Source organism: Coptis chinensis, chromosome 6 (assembly GCF_015680905.1).
Source record: "Coptis chinensis isolate HL-2020 chromosome 6, ASM1568090v1, whole genome shotgun sequence".
NCBI classification, from domain to species: Eukaryota; Viridiplantae; Streptophyta; class Magnoliopsida; order Ranunculales; family Ranunculaceae; genus Coptis; species Coptis chinensis.
In genome coordinates, this window is record NC_141461.1 from 3,812,559 (window position 1) to 3,834,003 (window position 21,445).

Sequence of the window (21,445 nt, forward strand, 5' to 3'; positions counted from 1 at the left end):
GAATTTGGAGAAGAATTTGGAGAAGAAGTTGAAGCACACTTTGAAGAAGACATTTGATTTTGAACCCTAATCACAAATTTGATTTTGATTAATAAATGCACAAGTTTGATTTTGAACCCTAATTTGAGAAATGAGAAAAGAGTGGGAAATGCACAAATGTAGGGGATTAAATTGTTTCAATTGGAGAAGGTTTTGTGTTTTAGAGGTCACGTGTTTTAGAGGGTCTTGAAGGTGAGGTGGTTAAAAATTCGAGTTGGTCAAAAATCTTTGAGGTGGAAATGCCGAGGTGGTAGAAATCTGAGGTGTGGTATGCCTAGTGGAAAATACAAATAAAAGCGAAAATGAAAAACAATGACACATCATCACTTAACCGCCGGAACCTAACAGTTGCTATTTTTGTGAAATCGGGCATAGTACATTGTATCGTTTGTGAAAAAAAATTCTATGTTGATACAAGTGTTAATAGGACCTAAGTACGTTGCATATAGCTGTATTTAAACCTATTACAAATAGTTTAACAACTTCCATGACTCTTAACCAAAACTATTATGTTTCTTCTTTATATCTATTACTTCTTCCTTTAAAATAATAATATAATTATTTATCTATGTATTTCAATTTAAAATGTAATTTTAGTGAGGGTTTGAGTACAAGGAAGAACAAATTCGAACTCTCGATGTACTTGAGTTCATTAGATTGTGGATGTGCATTTTAAATTTTTGGACTTATGAGGATTATTACTAGATTGGTTGGACTTTGAGTTTGTAGATTATTGTACATTTTGTAATATAAATGAGTTTTAAAGCTGATGTAGTAAAAAAAAAAAAATATATAGGCAGGCCCTAAAGCCTTTAAAGAGGGCTTAGGGTAGGAGGTAAGGGCTTGGTTTAAACTTGTGACCCGACTGACCCGACCCTATGCTGACTTTGGGGCGGGCCGGGCGACCTTAATATTTGAAGGGCTTTTAAATGTTTAGGGTAGGGCTAGCCGACCCGACCATTACCCACCCCTACCTTCATCTCGAAGAAGAAGAAATCACTCAATCTTGGATAGGCCCATTCACTCAAGTACATTTTATAGGGTGAGCTCCCGGCAGAGGCAAAGAATGCTCGTGCAATACAATTCCGAGCCCCAAGATACACAATAATCAAAGGACGATTGTTCTGCAAATCCGCAGGAGAACCCCACCTAAGGTGCATAACTCCGCGCGAAAGCCAACTTATTTTCGACGAAATCCACAAAGGTGAATGCGGCAACCATGCAGGAGCAAGATCTCTAGCACATAAAGCAATAGCCCAAGGGTATTATTGGTCAGACATGCATATCGAGGCAAAAAGGTACGTTCTTAAATGCCTCCAATGTCAAACATTTGGCCACAACCACCTAAGTCCAGCAAGGGAATTGATCAATATTGCAAGCCCATGGCCTTTCCACATGTGGGGGCTAGACATCATAGGACCATTCATCCCACAAAAGCGGGGCTCAAAATCGTCCTAGCAGCCACAGTTACTTCACCAAGTGGGTAGAAGCAATCCCATTTAGTCAAGTCAAGGAAGTCAGCGTCATCAACTTTATATGGACCAATATCATCACAAGATTTGTCTACCCCACCACTTGTGTGAATGGACAACGGAACCCGATTTCTTTGGCACACAAGTCAAGGCTTTTCTACAAAAATTGCACATCACTCAAGCATTTTCTATACCTAGATATGCACAAAGCAATGGGCGAGAGGCCACAAACAAAACCATCAAAGAAAATCTCCAAAAGAAGTTGGAGAGCAAGAAAAGCCAATGGCTAGAGCAGCTCTCAAGAACATTCTATGGGCATCTGAGAACAACGGACGAGCCGATTACCAATGAGTCTCCTTTCACACTTTGCCCCAAAGAAGGCGATAATACCATCGAGCTCACAATCCACAACCACACGCGGCAGAGATATCGTCGAATCGGGGAGACAATGACAACATCTTAGCCAAAAAGTCAATCTCCTAGAAGAGCGAAGAGAAACGGTGCAATATCCCTAGCTCGGTACCCGGGCGATCAGCGATCATACAACAAGAAGGTCGTCCCAAGATCCTTCCAAGCTGGTGACCTAGTCCTCAAAAAGACTTTAGCACCAGCCAAACTCAACCCAACTTGGGAGGGACCATACATAGTTGACAGAGTCGTTGGAAAGCGGGCGTCTTTGGATCAAAACTCAGCTCGGTGACATACTTCCCCGACCTTGGAATACAGCTCTCCTAAAGCGATTTTATCAATAAGATTTTCTCCAGATATGTAGGTCGATATGAATAAGATTTCATCAACATTTCGAGTACATATGTCATTTTTTGCATTACATGAGTACCATGCATCTTGCACTACAGAACCCGACCTAGGACATCCACAATGTCGTCAGACATACAAAGAGGAAGCCAAGAACGACTCAGATACAACAACCACACAGTGGTCAATTATTAATCAATTCAAACCAAGGTCCCCCAAAAGGACACTAGATCAACTTAACGCCAACACCAGGGTTAAGTATGATTCAACTGTAATTGCCACTCAAAGGCCAATTATCAGACAAATACAATCCAAGGGACCTCCAAAAGGACCCCAAGGAAACTTACGAATACCGGAATAGTTTAAGTTAGACTCAACTATAATGACCATTCAAAGGCTAATTATAGCGGGTTCCCCAAAAGGAAGCGACTTACACACACACCTAAACATGGCAAAGCCTAGGTGTCAACTATGTAAATCTCGTGTCATTACCTGCAAAAGCCCTATGACCTATTACAATCGGGCGACCTACTAAAGTTCATTGAGTTCATCAATGCTCTTTGCAATACAACCGCAGTCGTCAAACAACAAGCAACGACAACAAAAGCAATCACATGCATGCAAACCTCGAAACCTGATCAACAAGTAAGTAATTTAAATATTTCTACTTAAATAACAAATTCGGTTAGATACTGGAAGTCCCCAGGTCATCCCAGGAAAACGACCCCAGTATCCCCATCATCAAAAATATGGTTTATCAGTAGCAAGAGCATAAGTATTTCAAAATTGTTCAAAGAAATAGTCAACCAAAAATCAAACCAGAAGAAGTTCAAGACAAAACAGCAGGAGAAACTTGATCAACATTCAAGGGATCCATTTCGCGCTACTCATCTGACACTAGAAGCGCTAAGCGGATCATCACCAACATTCGACACATCTTTGACAACATCATCAGGAGAGGTAGCTGGAGCAGCACCTACATCGGATGGAGGGTCAGATCGTCTACTAGCATCTGCACCAGTATCTTCGGACAACACATTGCCCCACGTTCAACTGACATCTTGAGGAGCTCATACTTACGATCTAGCTCCATAAAATCATCTACCAGAACATAAGTATCACTACCCTCCACCAAATCAGCCAGGTTGTTATATTCAGTCTCAGCTCGTTCAGCAATAGCCCGCGCCTTCTTGCACTCGGCGACCCACTGTTGAACCTCCAACTTTGCAAAGTCAAAAGAGGGTTGCAACAGAGCCACTTTTCCACCCAGCTCTTGCACCTAAGTCTTCAGCCCCGCGACCTCAGCCCTTTCCACCTGTTGCTCGGCCACTAGCTTGCCATAAGCCTTCTTGACGGCATCCAACTCCTTCTTGTACAGATCGAAGATAGATGCCATCTCCCTCAATTTCATATACATTACCAGAACCTGACAAATAATAAATTAAGATTAGATCGGATCAATATTGACAAAGCCCAAAGAAAACAAGTTCAGAACGGAATAACACTCACATATCACAGCGATCGATCCATCTCCTTCAGGTTCACCTCCAGACTCTTACCATCCACCTTACTCCTATCTCCATCAAGAATAATGCTTTCCAGTAACCCTCCAGCAACCAATGTGGACTTAAAACTGCAGTCCCCATTCTTCACACACTTCTTCACACAACTAACAGGGTCCTCATACATGGCGAGGCCGCTTTCGAGCGTCATCTCCACTCTTGTCGGCAGGGGCCACACTCACGACCCCTGACCGCTTGAAAGCGGCCAGGCTCACCATCACCAACCTTCTTCTTACCACGGGCCTCAGCTACCCCAGCGTCAACAGCCAAATCAATCAGGTTTATCTTCTTCAAAGGTACCCGACCTGAAGAAGTACGACCTTCCACAGTACTAGGTCATTCCTCAGACTCAGTTCGGGACCTCTTAACCCCCTCCGTCTCAACCACTTCAGAGCGCCTATTCAGATTAGGCCACCGAAACGAAGTGGGAGCATCACCATCTCCACCAGCACTTCCTCCAGCATTATCAACAGCAAGACCACCAGCACTTCCAACACCCGATTCATAACCGGTGGATGCAGAAAGATCTACATCACCAGAGGAGAAGCGGTTGGATGCAGAACAATCCATATCACCAGCATAGAAGCGGTTGGATGCAGAGTGTCCTCCATCCCCCAGCTCAGAACGTTGGGATGCCAAACGATCCACATCACCCACCTCAGAGCGTCTAGATGCAGAATGGCTTTCAGCAGCCACGCCACCCGTCCTAGCTGCCCCAGAACGGCTATCACCAGCCCATCCAGCCCTTCTCACTCCAGAAACAGGTGCTTTCTTTTGGCTCTCCCTCTCTATGGCAGAATCCGAGCTAGAATCAGAAAGAACAACGACAGCCTTGCGAGCCCTCTTCTTTTGCTCCAACTTCTTACGGTTAATCTTCTCTCCTCCACGCCTCTTAAAGTAATGAGAAACCTCCCCCAGCAAAGCTCGCTTCTCCTCCCAGCTCAAACAAGCAAACATTTCTATAGTACCGGTCTTGGTACAACCACGAATAGAAACCTTTGCAAAAACAAAACAAATAAGTCAGGACGTCCAAATCATAATATACCATACACACATTACGACCTAAGACCAACGACCTACCAGCAAACTATACAACACAATTTGCCAACTCCAAACTAGGAGGGCAATATCTACCCACAACCAAAAACGGCCTATGACTCCATTCCTCCTTACTCACCCCCACGATAACAGGAGATTTCCCCTTACCGATCTGAAAACTGAAATTCATAACACCCGACCTCCTCACAACAAAGTACTCCAACACATCTGTTAAACAGATGTTATAACTCCTATCATTGAATAGATCTAATACATGAAAGATCCTCCAACTATTTCCTACGAACTGACAATGGGCTTTTCCTAAATAATTCAGCACCTCCACAGTAAGATAGGATAGAGGCAACCTCATCCTAGCCTTCAACTGTCCATAACAAACAACTACTCCTCCACCCCAAGGAACGTAGTCACTATTAAACAAATTCCTCTCCCCCTTCAGGTCATAAATGGCGAAGTCGGCCTTCACCCAGCCAAACCCCTCCCCCAGAGAAGCATAACAATCTTCCGACCTAGGTCTCCTCGCATCCTCAGCCCTCATCTCCAACAGTGGAGACAATGAAGCCTCATCACCACTACGAGACCTAACTTCAACATCTTTCTCTTAATCACTTACGGTTCTTTTTCTCCATTCATCAATTTCAACTTCACCACTCAAGCTATCACTGGTAGCAGACATTACGAGTTCTAGAATAAACAAAAGATCAAAGTTTGCAAGATCAAAAGATGCACCTGATACCGAAGATGAGAATTTTTCTTTTTTCTTTTTTCTTTCGCACTGTTTTTTTTTTCCTTATTTTCCTAGATGGAGAAATGAGAAAGAGAAGCCCTTGGCAAGTCAAAACCCTTTAGCTGCCAAAACCTCAAGAGACTACAAAAATATTTCGTGTTCCCAAATACCTAAATCATTACTCGCCCACAAATCGCCGTAATTTCGGGCCTACGAATCTAGCCCAACAGTTCCCGCACATTTTCTGAAACCTAAATTCAAAACAAACAGCTGTCAAACACGTGCTTTCAAACTTTACTTTTTAAACCGTTCTTTTTCCACGCAACAGCTGTCCAAAGAACGAATAAAAATAAAGGGGGTTGTGTAAGTACCCTCCGTTCCACACTGCAGTATACGTGTCCACATACTAGGTCGTCCTCCTTCAACTCGTCTCATACCATCAGATCGTACCCCATGACCCAACACCCAGGCCGTCCACAGCATTAATTACAGCCATTTATGGAAGCAAACCAACTAGCGCAATCTTAGAGCTCAATCAACGCCACAATCATGAAGACATCAACTTTGTAACAGCAGAGTAATGACGAATCATCAAGATAGCACACAAGGTGGATCTACACTTCATAATGGTCCAGAGCAAATATGGAAGATCAGCTCAAACATCTATAAATAGAGATAGATGAACTACGTAAGCTAGGCTTGATTCAAGTTTATCCCGAAAAACTTGATACGTAGACAACTCTTATCCCAATAAGAGTGCAGTCATTCTCCATCACCCAAATCATCAGGTCGTTATCCAGTAAACACCAACATCTACAACAGCCTTCATTTTTCAGGAATATATGACTAGCTAAAACTACTTTGTTGTTCTTAAAAGCATTGGAATCGCATAAAATAACTAATAAAAAGGAAGACTAATATAAAAGTGACACCTTCTTTCAAAGTATTCCACCATGTCATTTGAGGAAATTCCAAGGCTCATGTAAGTGATACAGATAAGTGATATATATATATATATATATATATATATATATATATATATATATATATAACCAACACATGACTACATGAGTGCTCATGATATTATGAATCAATCATGGTATTCACTTCTGCCGCAATACTCGTGTCCTTCCATTACTATTTACTACTAAAGGTACTAGTGCTTGCATCAGTGCTAAATCTATATCCAGTATTTGTACTCGCCAGCAGCCTTGGTTCTTCCCATCCTGGCTGCCCAAATAAATGTGGTGCAGTAGAAATCAGCTATCCTTTTGGGATTGGAGATGGTTGTTACTTGAAAGGCTTCGGAATCACTTGCACAGATCAAAGTGTCCGCTTCTTGTCAGGTCCAAACCTTCAACTCATAGAGATCCTTCAAGGAGAAGTACTCGTAGACTCTAGTGATCTAGTCCATTCCTATCTACTGTTTGCTCAACAAATCCAAGTGATACCCAATTTATGAATTTGCTCATACAAAGTCCTTACAGAATTTCAAGGCGGAAAAATAAATTTCTAGTTCTTGAATTGGCTGCAATGTTGGAGGTATTATATTTGACCCAGTTGACCCTTCCAAACCCAAGGGATAATTTTGTGATTCAGGCATTTACAATAATTACTGCACAGGACGAGGTTGTTGTGAAGCAACCCTTCCTAGAACTGCTAATTCGCAGCTCGAATTTTATACCATTAAATACAACTACAACCGCTCAGTTTCTAGTCCTTGCAGTTATGGATTTGTCGTTGAAGAAGGAAGTTACATCTTTAACAAAGAAGATGCATTTAAATTCAGTAACCGAACAACAAAATTTACAATGAAACTAAACTGGGCTATAGAGGAACATCATTTTGGTAATGCCACAGTGACTTTGTGCGGAAATAACAGCTATCCCGAAAGATCTATTAAAAAACCCAGCTATCTTTGCAAATGTTTATCAGGGTATGCTGGGAATCCTTATCTCAATTGCTCTCAAGGATGTCAAGGTGAGTGGGATTGTGAATCTTGTGTTAGGCTGATGTCATATTATCTTATGTTCTACATTTAAGCAAGACTGTACTTGGTTGATAGGCATATATGTTCATAGAGAAATTAACCGGACTCTCCCATGTTCATTTATCAAACTTCCTATTTTTTTTTATTTTGAGGAAATTTGTCTAAACCCCCCACTTTTGTCACTACTTTATAATAAACCCTACACATTTGTAAACATCACGATTTCTCCCGCTTTGTTGGTATTTTAGCTAATACCAAAATTACCCCTCAAGAGACATACATATGTGACACTTAGTTTCGCTCAAGTTGTTGACCCTAAGATGGGTTTAAAATCAAGGATTACGAATTAGCCACGTGCTGGCAAGTCAAAATCAATTTTTTTTTGCTTTTCCCTTCAACCCAAGCCAAGCCAGCCGCCAATACTATCTTCTTCTTCCTTTCGACTCCTATCGCTTTTTTTTTCCCCTTTTTTGAGACGAGTTGTGAGGATGCTGATTCCGTTTATCAAAAAACGATTTGGAAATCATACCAACAAAATCCGATTCATCTATTATCAAATTTCTTCCATTAAAAATAAACAACCTCTTTCAAATTCGTCTCCTCTCACTTGAATTTGGTTGATGGAACATCTATTTTCCCGAAATATGAAAGCATTCTTTTGAGTGTTTTAAGTGATTAATTAGTAAAATATGGTAATATATGTTGATTGGTTAGTAAGAATGTATTATTTATTAAGTGAGTGATTGAGTTTCAGTGGTTTAGGGATTTATTGAAAGATTGGATGCAAAAGAGGTGGTGTGTCTTGATTGGTTTCGGGTGTCCGATAATTTAATCGCCGGAATTTAAGAAGCTTTCTGTTTCTGTTCGCGAGAATGAATTGGAGAAGAAATTACTACGGTGCATCTAGGCCATTAGTTGGTAGGTATGGGTTTTTTATATTTACAGGTTAATTTGTATAAACTCCCCACATTTGTCACTAGCGACAAAAGAAATCTTCAAGGGTAATTTAGTCAATGTACATTACTGAGGGGTATTTTTGGTATTAGGTTAAATACCAACGGAATTTGGATAGAAGTCAGACGGAGCAGGGGAAAATCGTGATGTTTACAAATGTGGGGGATTTATTATAAAGTGGTGACAAAAGTGGAGGGTTTGGACAAATTAAGCCCTTTTATTTTGGTGTTTGTTACTGCCGGACCCCATATTGTGTTGGGCAGACCCCAAAAACAAAAACAATTATTACAAATGTGCCATTGGTCCCAAAAGTTGTTTTGTGTTGGGCACCTCCCAAACTAAAGTGAATTTGACTTGTTGCAACATTTTCAGCCTTTTTCTTCAATTCTCTTCTCTTCCACCATCAAAAACCTTAAACCCTTAAACTCTAAAGAAAACTATATCCTAACACTAACACTAAACACTAATGGAAGAGCCCAACCCCATTTTAGAACATGAAGATGAAGAAGAAAATGTAATGCATCATGACCCCATTCAAGAAGAAAATGTAGAACAAGTTCCAAGTGACCCCATTCAAGAAGAAAATGTAGAACAAGTTCCAAGTGACCCCATTCAAGAAAAAAATATAGAACAAGTTCAAAGTGAAGAAAATAGAGGAATGGATGATGATGCATTTAATAAGAATAAGGTAAATCCAAATTAAACGTAATTATGCATGTAGTAATTATACATGTAGTAATTATTCATGTGTACAGTGATGTATAGGACTGAAAGAGAAAATTTGAAGGCTTAAACGACCCGGCTAGGTCGTTCGTATTGCACACCAAACGGTCTGATCACACCGTATGTACCGAGTCCAAAACGATGTGGCCATGTCATTTGGGATTTGGACTTAGAAAAAAAAACTTACCGGTGTGGTCACACCGTTTGGACTAAGTCCCAAACGACTTGGCCACACCATTTGGGACTCAATCCAAACGGTGTGGCCATGTCGTTTGGGACTTAGTCCAAACGGTGTGACCACACCGGTAAGTCCCAAACGGTGTGGCCAAGTCGTTTGGGATTTGAACTTTGAAAAATATGAAGTTCTGTTTTTAGACCTCTTGACCGGTGTGGCCACACCGTTTGGGACTCAGTCCAAATGGTGTGACCATGTTGTTTAGGATTTGAACTTTGAAAAAATATGAAGTTCTATTTTTTGGCCTCTTGACCGGTGTGGCCACACTGTTTGGACTAAGTCCCAAACAACAGGTGTTTGGACTAAGTCATAAACGACTTGGCCACACCATTTGGGACTCAGTCCAAACGGTGTGGCCATGTTATTTTGGATTTGAACTTTGAAAATATATGAAGTTCTGTTTTTTGGAATCTCTAACGGTGTGGCCATGTCGTTTTATGATTTGAACATAGAAAAACACAAACAGTGGTAATTTGTGGCATTTGGTACTTAAGCCAAACATCAATTAACAACTGTTCTTCATTTAGGATCCTTCGCTGTGTTTCGAGAACTCTGGAAACTCGAATGACGAGGATGATGTTCAACCGCTTTCAATGGATACAACAGAATTATTTACTACGAAAGAGGTACATAGTAGGCATTGTTTTCACTTGTTTTTATTTTCTAAATAAAATTATATTAGTTTATTGATTGTTGTTTTCTTTCGTATCTTTAGGTATTTCATACACGTAATGACGTAATTGGTTGGGCAACTGCTCGGGGAAAACAATGTAATGTGGTTGTGGTAATTGGGAAGTCGCAGAATGCTAACGGGAACCGACTACCAAGGCTGGATTTAGCTTGCGAGAGTGTGGGCGTGTATCGTTCACACAAAAAAGCAGAGAAGGCTAATAAGAGAAATACGGGAACCAAGAAACATGGATGTTCATTTAAGTTAAGATGTATTTTCCAACGCGGCACTATCGATAGTTAGAAAATTGTCATTCTTAATGGTGTTCACAACCATCCATTGGCGAAGACCCTTGAAGGACATGTATTTGCTGTTCGACTGACTGTTCCACAATTCGAGTTCTTATCAGAGATGACTCAAAATGAAGTTAAGCCTAAAGAAGTTTTGAAGTCCATCAGACATAGGTTTCCTAATAACCTATCTAGCATATGTCAAGTCTACAATGCCAGGCACAAGGTGAGGACATTGGATATGAATGATCGCTCGCAAATGCAGAGATTGCGTGAGTTGTTAGCAGAAAACCATTATTTCGAGGAGGTGAGAGAGGATACAAATACGGATGAGATAACGGGATTGTTATGGGGCCATCCGGACGGTGTTAAAATGGCTCGGACTTTTCTAAAAGTTTTGATCATAGACGCCACCTACAAAACCAATAAGTATCGAGTAAAAGTACTGCCTACAGCTATCCCAGGATTTTCTCTGCCCAAGAGTTGGAAAAGGCAACAAATTAACAATTTCGAAGGTAATCAAGTTCTAGGTCACTGTCTACAAAGGAATCCTGAGGGATGACTACGAAATTGCTATTAAGAAGTCCCAATTGGTGGATCAGTGTCAAGTCGAGATATTCATAAATGAGCTCATCAAACTCATATCAACCACAGAAACATAGTAAAGTTGATTGGTTGTTGCTTGGAGACTAGAATTCCTGTGTTGGTATACAAGTTCATCGTAGATGCTACATTATATGAGAAACTTATCCATTGGATAAATCAATACGAAAACAACGTTATCCACTACAAATAGATTAACCCTACACAAGGATTGATTTTTCTCTCTAGACAAGACTTCAACACCCTCCAAGTACTATCCCAACACTTCTCAATGTTAATTAAACAAGCATATAAAGTAAAACAATTAATGTAAAAGAGAACACATCACAAGACAATGATATATCGTGGTTCGGCAATTTGCCTATCTTGTGAATAGGACAATACGGAAACAACGTTATCCACAACAAATAGATCAATCCTACACAAGGATCGATCCTTCTCACTAGACAAGACTTTAACACCCTCCAAGAAATATCCCAACACTTCTCAATATCAAATAATAAGCATATAAAGTAAAACAATTAATGTAAAAGAAGAAGAAACCACAATACGAGATATATCGTAGTTCGGCAATTTGCCTACGTCCACACTGCGAGTTCCAAACTTTACTAGATGTCTGGAGTAATAGATTACAAGTCTCTCAATTCATTCATAAAGAATGAACACTCAACTCACAAAGAATTGCTATCTTATAATCTCTCTCTTTCTTGGTTTTTGGTTAAATTAGGTTTCTACAGAAAAAACATATATTTATACTGTTTCAAAAAACTTACGAAACAGTGAATTTTGTGCTGAAAATGGTGGAGCGCGGGTCGCGCCTTGGTCGTGCCAAAAGTACTGGAGGTTGCTAAAGGCATGAGCGTGGGTCGCCTTATCCAGGCAAAAATAGAGCGCGGGTCACGCTTCACACCAGAGAGAAAAAACTTCTTTTTTTCTCTACATTCTCCACCTCGGCGAGGTTTTAACACATAAAACCGAGCCGAACACATCCAGCAAGAACACATCCATCCAGAATTCGCAGTCAACCGCCCCGAAGGGCCATGCCTACAAGGGGCTCATTCAAGCATGTAGGATTTGGAGCAAGTCCAAACAGTGTTGGAAGTTAACTCCGGTGACAACCTTTGTCAACATATCAGCAGGATTGTCATGGGTGTCCACTTTCTCAAGTGCTACATCACCATCCTCAACGACATCCCGTATAAAGTGATAACGGACATCAATATGCTTGGTCCGAGCATGATGAACCTGATTCTTTACCAAATAAATAGCACTCTGACTATCACAAAACAAAGCAACATTGTTCTGCTCAATACCCATATCATCTAGAAGACCTTGAAGCCATTGTGCATCTTTAACTGCCTCTACCACTGCCATATAGTCTGCCTCAATAGTAAATAGAGCAACTGTAGCCTGTAGCATAGACCTCCAACTAACTGGTGCACCATGCATCATAAACACATAACCAGTAGTCGGTTGTCGTCTATCTAGATCACCTGCATAATCTGAGTCCACATACCCACTGACATAACAAGTGCCTCCACCATAAACTAATCCCACATCAAAGGTACCCTTCAAGTACCTTAGTACCCATTTCATTGCCTCCCAATGCTGCTTCTCAGGATTTGTCATATACCTGCTTACAACACTAACTGCCTATGAAATGTCTGGGCGTGTGCACACCATAGCATACATTAAACTGCCCACGACACTTGCATAAGGAACATTAGCCATATGCTTTTGTTCCTCCACCGAACTAGGAGAGAACTTAGCTGAAAGCCTAAAATGTCCAGCTAAAGGTATAGAAACCGACTTTGCATTCTCCATACCAAATCGAGAAATTACTTTCTGAAGGTATTTCTTTTGAGATACAACTATCCATCGCTTCTTCCTATCTCTGTCAATCTTCATGCCCAGTATCTTCTTGGCTCCACCTAAGTCTTTCATCTCAAACTCAGAGCTAAGTTGAGATTTCAACTTGTCTATCTCCACCATGCTTTTGGAAGCAATAAGCATGTCATCCACATAAAGTAGGAGATAGATGAAGTCATTACCACGAAGTCTAGGAAAGTAAACATAACAGTCATACATACTTCGGGTGTACTCATGTTGTATCATGAATGTGTCAAAGTGTTTGTACCATTGCCTGGGCGATTTCTTTAACCCATACAGTGACCGATTCAATTTACATATATGATCTTCTTTCTCAGCAACAACAAACCCTTCAGGTTGTCTCATATAGATCTCTTTCTTCAAGTCCCCATGCAAGAAAGCAGTTTTAACATCAAGTTGCTCTAACTCCAAGCCGAAGTGAGCAACTAAACTCAATAACACACGAATGGAAGTATGTTTGACCATCGGGGAAAATACCTCATTGTAGTCGACTCCTTCCTTCTCTGAGAAACCCTTTGCTACCACTCTTGCCTTGTACCCAGTACTGTCGAACTCAGGAAGGACCCCTTTCTTTCTGAACACCCATTTACTGCCGATAATCTTTTTGCTCTTAGGCAATAAAACTAGGTCCCATGTGTGATTTTTATCAAGAGACTCCATCTCTTCTTGCATAGCAACCAACCAGTCTCTGTAATGAGCATCTCTAACAGCTTCCTTAAAGCTATCTCGCTCATCATCTTCGATATTCAGTGCATATGCCACAAAATCCACCTGACCATAGTGTTTTACCGGCTTCTTGTGCCCATACTTGTGCACTTCTTTAACTTGTCTCTTTGGCCTAGGGTCAGCCAATACAAGTTGTGGATGCTCTTGCTCTTCTTCCTGTTGCTATGTGGTTCCATGATTTGGTACCTCATCATGAACCAACCCCATCTCATCAGATCGCATAACTCAAGCTCAGGCTCGGCTTGAACGAACTATAGAGTCATCATTCTCGCCTAACTCCTTTTCGGGCCATTTAAAAGATAACACGAAGTCTCATCAAAGGTAACATCTCACGACCGGGGAACTTGTGGTCTTCTAGACACCACAATCGTATCCCTTTACCCCATTTGTGAAGCCTAAGAATATAGCTTTCTTAGCTCTAAGATCTAGCTTGATCTCCCTCACATGGTAGTAAGCAGTCAATCCAAACACTCGCAAAATACTATAATCAATTTGGGTTACGACCACACCTCATAAGGTGTCTTGCAATCTATATACCGAACCGGTGACCTATTATACGGGTAACACGCCATGGACCTTTGATTCGCCCAATACTCTTTTGCCTAGACTGGCATTAGACAACAAACATTTCGCTCTTTCAAGCAAGGTTCTATTCATCCTCTCTGCCATTCCATTTTGCTGAGGCGTGCCCTTGACTATCCAGTGTCTGGTAATTCCCTGTTGCGCACAAAACTCTTGGAAAGGCCCATAGATATACTCAGTACCATTGTCAGACCGTAGTATCTTTACCTTCCTATCTGTGCAATTCTCAACCCTTATCTTCCACTTCTTAAATGTCTCAAACACTTCATCTTTCATTTTCATCATATACACCCACACATAGCGGGTATGATCATCAATGAATGAGACATAATAGTAGTTACCTCCATTTGAAGTCACTCTGGAGGGTCCCCAAACATCCGTATGCACATAGTCAAGGATGCCTGTTGTCGTGTGCTTGCTTGACTTGAACTTGACTCTACACTACTTCCCATAGACGCAATGCTCACAAAACCCGATACTTGGCTTCTTCAAGTCCTTCAAGAACCCTCGCTTGTACAACTCAAACAAACCCTTTTCACTCATATGCCCTAGTCGCATATGCCACATCTTAGTGCACTCAGAATCATCACTACATGCAACCATTGCTACATCGCCTATCACCGTACTACCCATCAAAATATACAAGGCTCCATATTTTTTGCCATTCATAACAGTTAAAGAGCCACTGACAATCTTTAGGACTCCACCTTCGCCCATAAACTTGTGGCCTTTGGAATCTAAGGTACCAAGAGAAATAAGGTTTTTCTTTAGCTCAGGAACATGTCTCACATCAGTTAAAGTCCTCACTATACCATCATGCATCTTGACCCGTATAATTCCAATTCCTACCGTCTTACAAGCAACGTCATTACCCATCAAAACGGAACCACCATTAATACTCTCATAAGAAGTAAACCACTTTCTATTCGGGCACATATGGTAGGAACATCCGGAATTGAATCAAGAATCCACCTTTCGGCCATATAGTCTTGTGTGGACACACAGAGACTCAACTCGTCCCCTTCAGAGCCTGAAGCATAACTTGCCTCAATTTTTGTCTTACCGTTCTTCTTACCATCTCTCTTGTTCTCTTTCTTCGGGTGAGGACAATTACTTGAGTAATGTCCTTTTTCATCACAATTCTAGCACTTCACATGTGTCAAAGGCTTCTTTGACTTTGACCTAGACTTCTCATTGTTTGTAGAAGCTTTGTCATACGACCTTCCTCTTGCCACTAGCCCCTGACCTGCATCAATGTTATTCTCTACACGTGTCTTATTCATCAACTCATAAGAAAGAAGTGCACTCTGAACTTCGTCAAGATCAACGTCTTCTCTGTTCATAAATATAGTCATTAGATGCTCATAGCTTTCTGGCAAGGAGAATATTAAACATGTCGTTTGATCCTCATCATCCATCTTCATGCCAACATTCAAATAATCCGCTAGACGTCGACGGAATTCACTAACGTGCTCTTGCATTGTTGAACCATCGATCATCATGTACTGATAAAGACGCTTCTTAAGGTACATCTTGTTCGTCATGCTCTTGGTCATATACATAGACTCTAGTTTGAGCTAAATACCGACAGCGGTATTTTCTCCCATCACATTATACATTACCTCATTAGCAAGACACAACCGGATTGATGAACAAGTCTGAAGATCGAACTCTTCCCAATCATCATTACTCATACTCGCAGCCTTTAAATTAATCCCTTTTAAAGTCTTATGCAAATCTTGTTGGATGAGGATATCCCTAACTTGGATCCTCCAAATCCCAAAATTATTCTTCCCATTAAATTTCTCTACTTCAAACCTTGCATTTGACATCTTGGGAGCCATCTTTCAAGTTACACACAATAACCCAAAAAACAATTTCACTTCGGAATTTAATCGAACACCTTGTCTACACAAATTTGGAACACTAAACTCAAAATCCTAGGTCATATACTTATGCTCCGATACCAATTGTTGTGAATAGGACAATGCGGAAACAACGTTATCCACAACAAATAGATCAATCCTACATAAGGATCGATCCTTCTCACTAGACAAGACTTCAACACCCTCCAAACAATATCACAACACTTCTCAATATCAAATAACAAGCATATAAAGTAAAACAATTAATGTAAAAGAATAACAAACCACAAGACGAGATATATCGTGGTTCGGCAATTTGCCTACGTCCACGCTGCGAGTTTCAAACTTTACTAGATGTCCGGAGTAACAAATTACAAGTCTCTCAATTCACTCACAAAGAATGAACACTCAACTCACAAAGAATTGCTCTCTTATAATCTCTCTCTTTCTTGGTTTTTGGTTAAGTTAGGTTTCTATAGAAAAAACATATATTTATACTGTTTCAAAAAACTTCCGAAACAGTGAATTTCATGCTGAAAACGGTGGAGCACGGGTCGTGCCAAAAGTACTGGAGGTTGTCAAAGGCATGAGCGGGTGGCGCCTTTCTTCACACCCAGAGAGAAAAACGCTTTTTTTTCTACTGATTTCACGATCCACGCTGCTTGAATTCCAGCTTTTTTCTAGATGTCCAAAGTAACAGACTACAAAAGCTCTCAATTCACTCACAAAGAGTAAATACTCAACTCACTAAGAATTTCTCTCTTACAATCTCTTTCTTTCTTTCTTTTGGTTAGGTTAGTTTCTATAGAAAAAAAAAAGTGTTGTTTTTATACTGTTTCCGAAACAATCGAGTTTCTGCTAAAATTCGGTGTAGCGCGTGCGTGCCTTTCTCTAGGCTTACTTCAAGCGTGTGCGTGCCTAACAACCTGTTTCCCAGAAAAGGCACGACCCAAAAAATTTGACTAAGTAAGAAAAAAAAAAAAAAAACGCTGTTGCCCTTTTTTCTCCCTTTTTCTCTACAAACTCCATGGAGACTGGAACAGGGAACTCGTTTATCATGGAAGGATCGACTTAGTATAGCTATACAGGTCGGAGAGGCTCTTTTTTACTTGCACTCATATACTTCGATGCCCATATTCCACAGAGACATCAAGTCATCCAACGTACTTTTGAATGAGAATAAAACTGCCAAACTTGCTGATTTTGGAATATTAAAGCATGTTCCCCTTCAAAAAGGCGGTATCTCAACGGCGGTGCAAGGAACCATAGGGTACTTAGATCCCGAATACTTTGCCACTGGTAAGCTAACTGAAAAGAGTGATGTTTACAGTTTTGGGGTAGTGTTGCTTGAGCTGTTAACAGGTAGAAAGCCTGTTAGACATGAGGACGACACTATGGACTACAGTAGCCTAGTGATACACTTTCAGTCGTACGTTGGCAAAGAGAACTTTCTCGAGATTTTAGATCAAGGTATATTAGAGAAGAGCAACACGAAAGAAATTAAAGCGCCAAAGCGGTATCTAATATTGCCAATAGAAGTCTCAATGTCTTTGGCACTGAAAGACCAGCAATGAAGACCAGTGACGGAGCTAGGAAATTGAGTGAGGGTGAGCCAACCCGACTGCCAAGCATACAAAAAAAAAACTCATTTTTTTAACTAATATTTCAAATCCGATCACAAAACAAGTATAAAATGAACATAAAAAATCATATATAAAGATAGCAATAATAAGTGTATTAAAAAATAAAGAAAGAATCTAATCATTGTGACCTCTAATATATTTGATTCTAGCCGGCACACCATCGTGTCTTAGGCTTGCTATGTTCTGTCCCATTCTCGTTTCTGCCTCATGGAGGAGCCAACTCCACTGTCAAGTAGACTCCTAAGGAAACTAATTGAAGGAATAATTTTTTTCTCTAAACTCCTTGACAAGACAGTTCGTCGGACAAGATAAATTTTCCAAGATTGAGTCCAATAATGTCGAGATCGCTGAAAAACTTCAACTTGGGTTCTAGAATTTTATCAAGATTAGAAAAGAGTACTGAGAGGTGATTGGCAATGGTCTTTGGGATGTGGGCATTAGTGAGACCATAGGTTTGAGAGAGAGAAAGGACTGCGTCAGGTTTAGTTGTTGTGAATCTTTTTAGTATATTTTTTTTTTGAAATTTTGAGAGCTGATTCTAGGGATAAACCACATAAGTTTATGAGGTAATCTACTATGAAATTTGGGTTTGAGATGATGTATTTTTGGGTAGAGATGAATCTAATAAGTTATGGGTTATAGAACAGATACAAATAAGTAATTGTTGATCTATATTTTCTAACATTTCGTAATATATTTCTACATACAAACTGATGGAATGTTGTGCAGAAGATAAGACTGTGGTGCAAGAGCTTCTCTCAATATAAAGTACGTGATTCTCAAGATTTGTAACATTAATGTTTTAAAATTCTTGGGGTGTACTTAGAAATATATGACATGAGTGCAAATAACCACCCATTGCAACCCATAAACGGTCTTCAACTGTTTTCGAACCAGACTAATAACTACTTCTAACTAAACACGTGCATGATGTAAAACTGAACCACACGTGTAACACACGTGCAGAATAATTAACAAACACAGGGTTTTAGAGTGGAAAGCAGATAAGAGAAAGAAATGAGCTCACTCCTAGTTCTCTCTTTCTCCTCCTTAAACCCTAAACCCTACACTCCCTTTTCTTCCATTTCTCCACATACCCAACCTCATATCTTCACTTTCCCCAAATGCCCTTCTCTCAAATCATCAAAATTGGTCTTGTATAGCTCAAGAAACAGTTTTAGAGTTAGAGCTGATGATGGGGATGCAGATGGGGGTAGTCCAGATGACTATGATATGGAAGAAGAAGAAACTGAAGAAGTTGATAATAAGAAAGATTATGATGTTGAGTATGACAGACTTGCGGGGTCTAGTAGTGTTTCTGTTAGGGATGGTGAGGAAGATATTGAAATGGTTCAGAGTAAAAGTTTTGTTTCAATTCAAGGATGGGATTCTGAAATGGTTGTTGATTATAGGATTAATGAAGATGAGTTTCATAAGATTAGTTTGTTAGATTGTGATTTCTTTATTAGAAAACCGCCTGATCCTGATAACGATGTTTACGACTTTCGCGAGGTGAGAAACTAGTCTTCACTCTTCAGTTGAATTTTATATATACATTTTCTTGCTTAGTATGTTTTTGTGATGAATCAAAGATTTATTTGTTGTAGATGTATGTTACTCCACCAGATACTGATGTGTATTCAATACCAAGGGTTCTAGCTCCACTGCCTCAAAAGGTGTATATGTGATTTTTCTTTTTGAACCTTGCTTGATATATAAATTTTAGAATTATAGTATGTTGACTCTCTATTTGTTCTGAAAATGATGTAGTACATTCGATGTGCAAAAAGTGATTATGGATGGTATAATGTTACTGAGCCACCTATTGATGCGCCTCGAGATCCACTATATAAATCTGAAAGGGAAATTCTGAAGGTATATCTATTTCCAAATATCTCATAGGGACAGTATTTTCACCTGTATTTTATTTTCTTATTTTATCGAGATTAGAGGAAATTCAGTTTGTTGAAAAGGTAGCCAGGACAAAGCAAAAAGAGACTAGATCAATTGTTAAGACTTAAGACATTCAAGTCCTCCCGTTGAAGTATAAGATCATCAAACATGGCGTGTTCGATCTCCAAGAGGGGAAGGATTTTGTTATGTAATGCTACTAAATTTGAATTGTATATGCTTTCTTAAATACCTTTGCTTTCAGTTATAAAGTTTGTTTAATTGTTTATGTAACAGGTTTTCTTATTTGAAGCATTACAGAAACAGGAGATCGCGTGACCCAGAGTTTGTTCTAGATTTTGAAGAGATATATGTCATCGACTCCAAAACAAAGTCAATCACCAGGGCTAAAGTTCTGGTGAGAAATTTTTGCTTTTATGGAGACTAGTCAAACTGCAAGCTCAACAAATAAACAACTTAACTATCACCACTTCGTTTTTATACTTCTTTTCTCCATTGCCATTTATTTCCAGATTTCCTGAGCTAGTCACACGAAACATTAGAGCCCACACATTTTTTAACGTTTTTGGAATCGGTAACTGCAATCATATTGGTAATTCAACTACTTGAATCATGTAGTCAGTTATGTGTCTTTATATCTCTCTGCAGTATTTTTTTCACATCAACTTTTGCCTGTATCATTTTCGAGCTGCTTTTGTTCCACCAAAGCACCTTCAGTTGTGTCAATCCTGATCAGGGCAACTAAAAACATCTTGCCCAAGAAACTTAGCAACAGATTAAATCCTTCTGTCCTAAATGAGCCTTCTATATCCATAAGCGCTTGCTATCCTTCACGTGACTTGTGAAAGCCAACAAACAGTTGAATGGTTTGGGTTGGACAGTCAATAGTTGCACATTTACTTACTCTCACATCCGTCCATGTTTAGATTGCATGGTGGTGTTATACTTCCGATTGTTGTACATGCCTTTGCATATCAGCTGATGAACCTTTTGACAGGTTACTGTTCCAGGAGGAAGGGATAGAGATAGAAAGACTGACCTGCTGATTATACGTGATAACGGAACCTCCTTCAAGATAATTCATACGGTAAGTATCTAAATCCTTTCTGCGCTTCTCACCCGATGTCGGTACTTTCTGCATTTGCTGATTTACTGGAGCTTCTATTGATACAGAGTGAAAGGGATGACCCGACAGTTGTCATAGAGAGAGAAGAATGGAACAAAACAAGACAAGAAATGGAGAGACATCTCAGAAAGCTCAGAGATTTTGGTGTTTCAAATTGGTTCTGATGTGAAAGCCGTGGTTGTGAAATCTCTTCCTCCGTGATCCCTTATATAAAATTAGAAATTTTCATGAAGACAACATGTATGAACTTGAAAGTACGCATAGTTTATATCAACATGGTTAATTTTCCCCCGTACAATTAGAATGTTGTCAATGAAATGAAGTGACCTCTCTGATGAATTCACCTTAGAGTAGCCTGTTGGTTATTTTGAATTTCGTTTGATGAATTTCTAACATACAAAAAAATAATTTTTGGCAATTTATTTATTTAGGAGATGTAAACCTATACTACCTGTCAATCCACTATAGGATTATTGGAGAAAGTTGAAAAAATTATTTGTCTTTCATAATGAATTTCCTTCAGAAGGGAATTCTGTTGTAGAAATTTCAAATTGAAGAAATCTATCCTAAAATGAAGTTTAGGAAGTGGAAGTTGAATTCTGTTATTCTGATAAGAAACTGCAGA

At 39.8% G+C, this 21,445-nt stretch overlaps 1 protein-coding gene and 1 pseudogene across 1 annotated transcript; both read left to right on the top strand.

Annotated features, from left to right (window-relative positions):
- Window positions 1-7,423: 7,423 nt before the first annotated feature.
- Window positions 7,424-17,714, top strand: LOC147490850 (putative wall-associated receptor kinase-like 16; annotated as a pseudogene).
- Window positions 17,715-18,761: 1,047 nt separating this feature from the next.
- PTAC6 (plastid transcriptionally active 6) lies at window positions 18,762-21,159 on the top strand. Its single transcript, XM_086565253.1, has 6 exons — window positions 18,762-19,295; window positions 19,391-19,459; window positions 19,554-19,666; window positions 19,980-20,091; window positions 20,692-20,781; window positions 20,868-21,159. Exons 1-6 carry the CDS (start codon window positions 18,801-18,803, stop codon window positions 20,982-20,984), a joined length of 996 nt encoding a protein of 331 aa, XP_086421379.1. The 5' UTR covers window positions 18,762-18,800; the 3' UTR covers window positions 20,985-21,159.
- Window positions 21,160-21,445: the final 286 nt, after the last annotated feature.

Excerpts from the sequence above, each read along its gene's own strand:
- PTAC6 (XM_086565253.1), top strand. The coding sequence starts at position 18,801 with ATGAGCTCACTCCTAGTTCTCTCTTTCTCCTCCTTAAACCCTAAACCC. Across the intron at positions 19,296-19,390 it reads ATGTTTACGACTTTCGCGAG|ATGTATGTTACTCCACCAGA; the intron begins GTGAGAAACTAG and ends TATTTGTTGTAG. Across the intron at positions 20,092-20,691 it reads TCACCAGGGCTAAAGTTCTG|GTTACTGTTCCAGGAGGAAG; the intron begins GTGAGAAATTTT and ends ACCTTTTGACAG.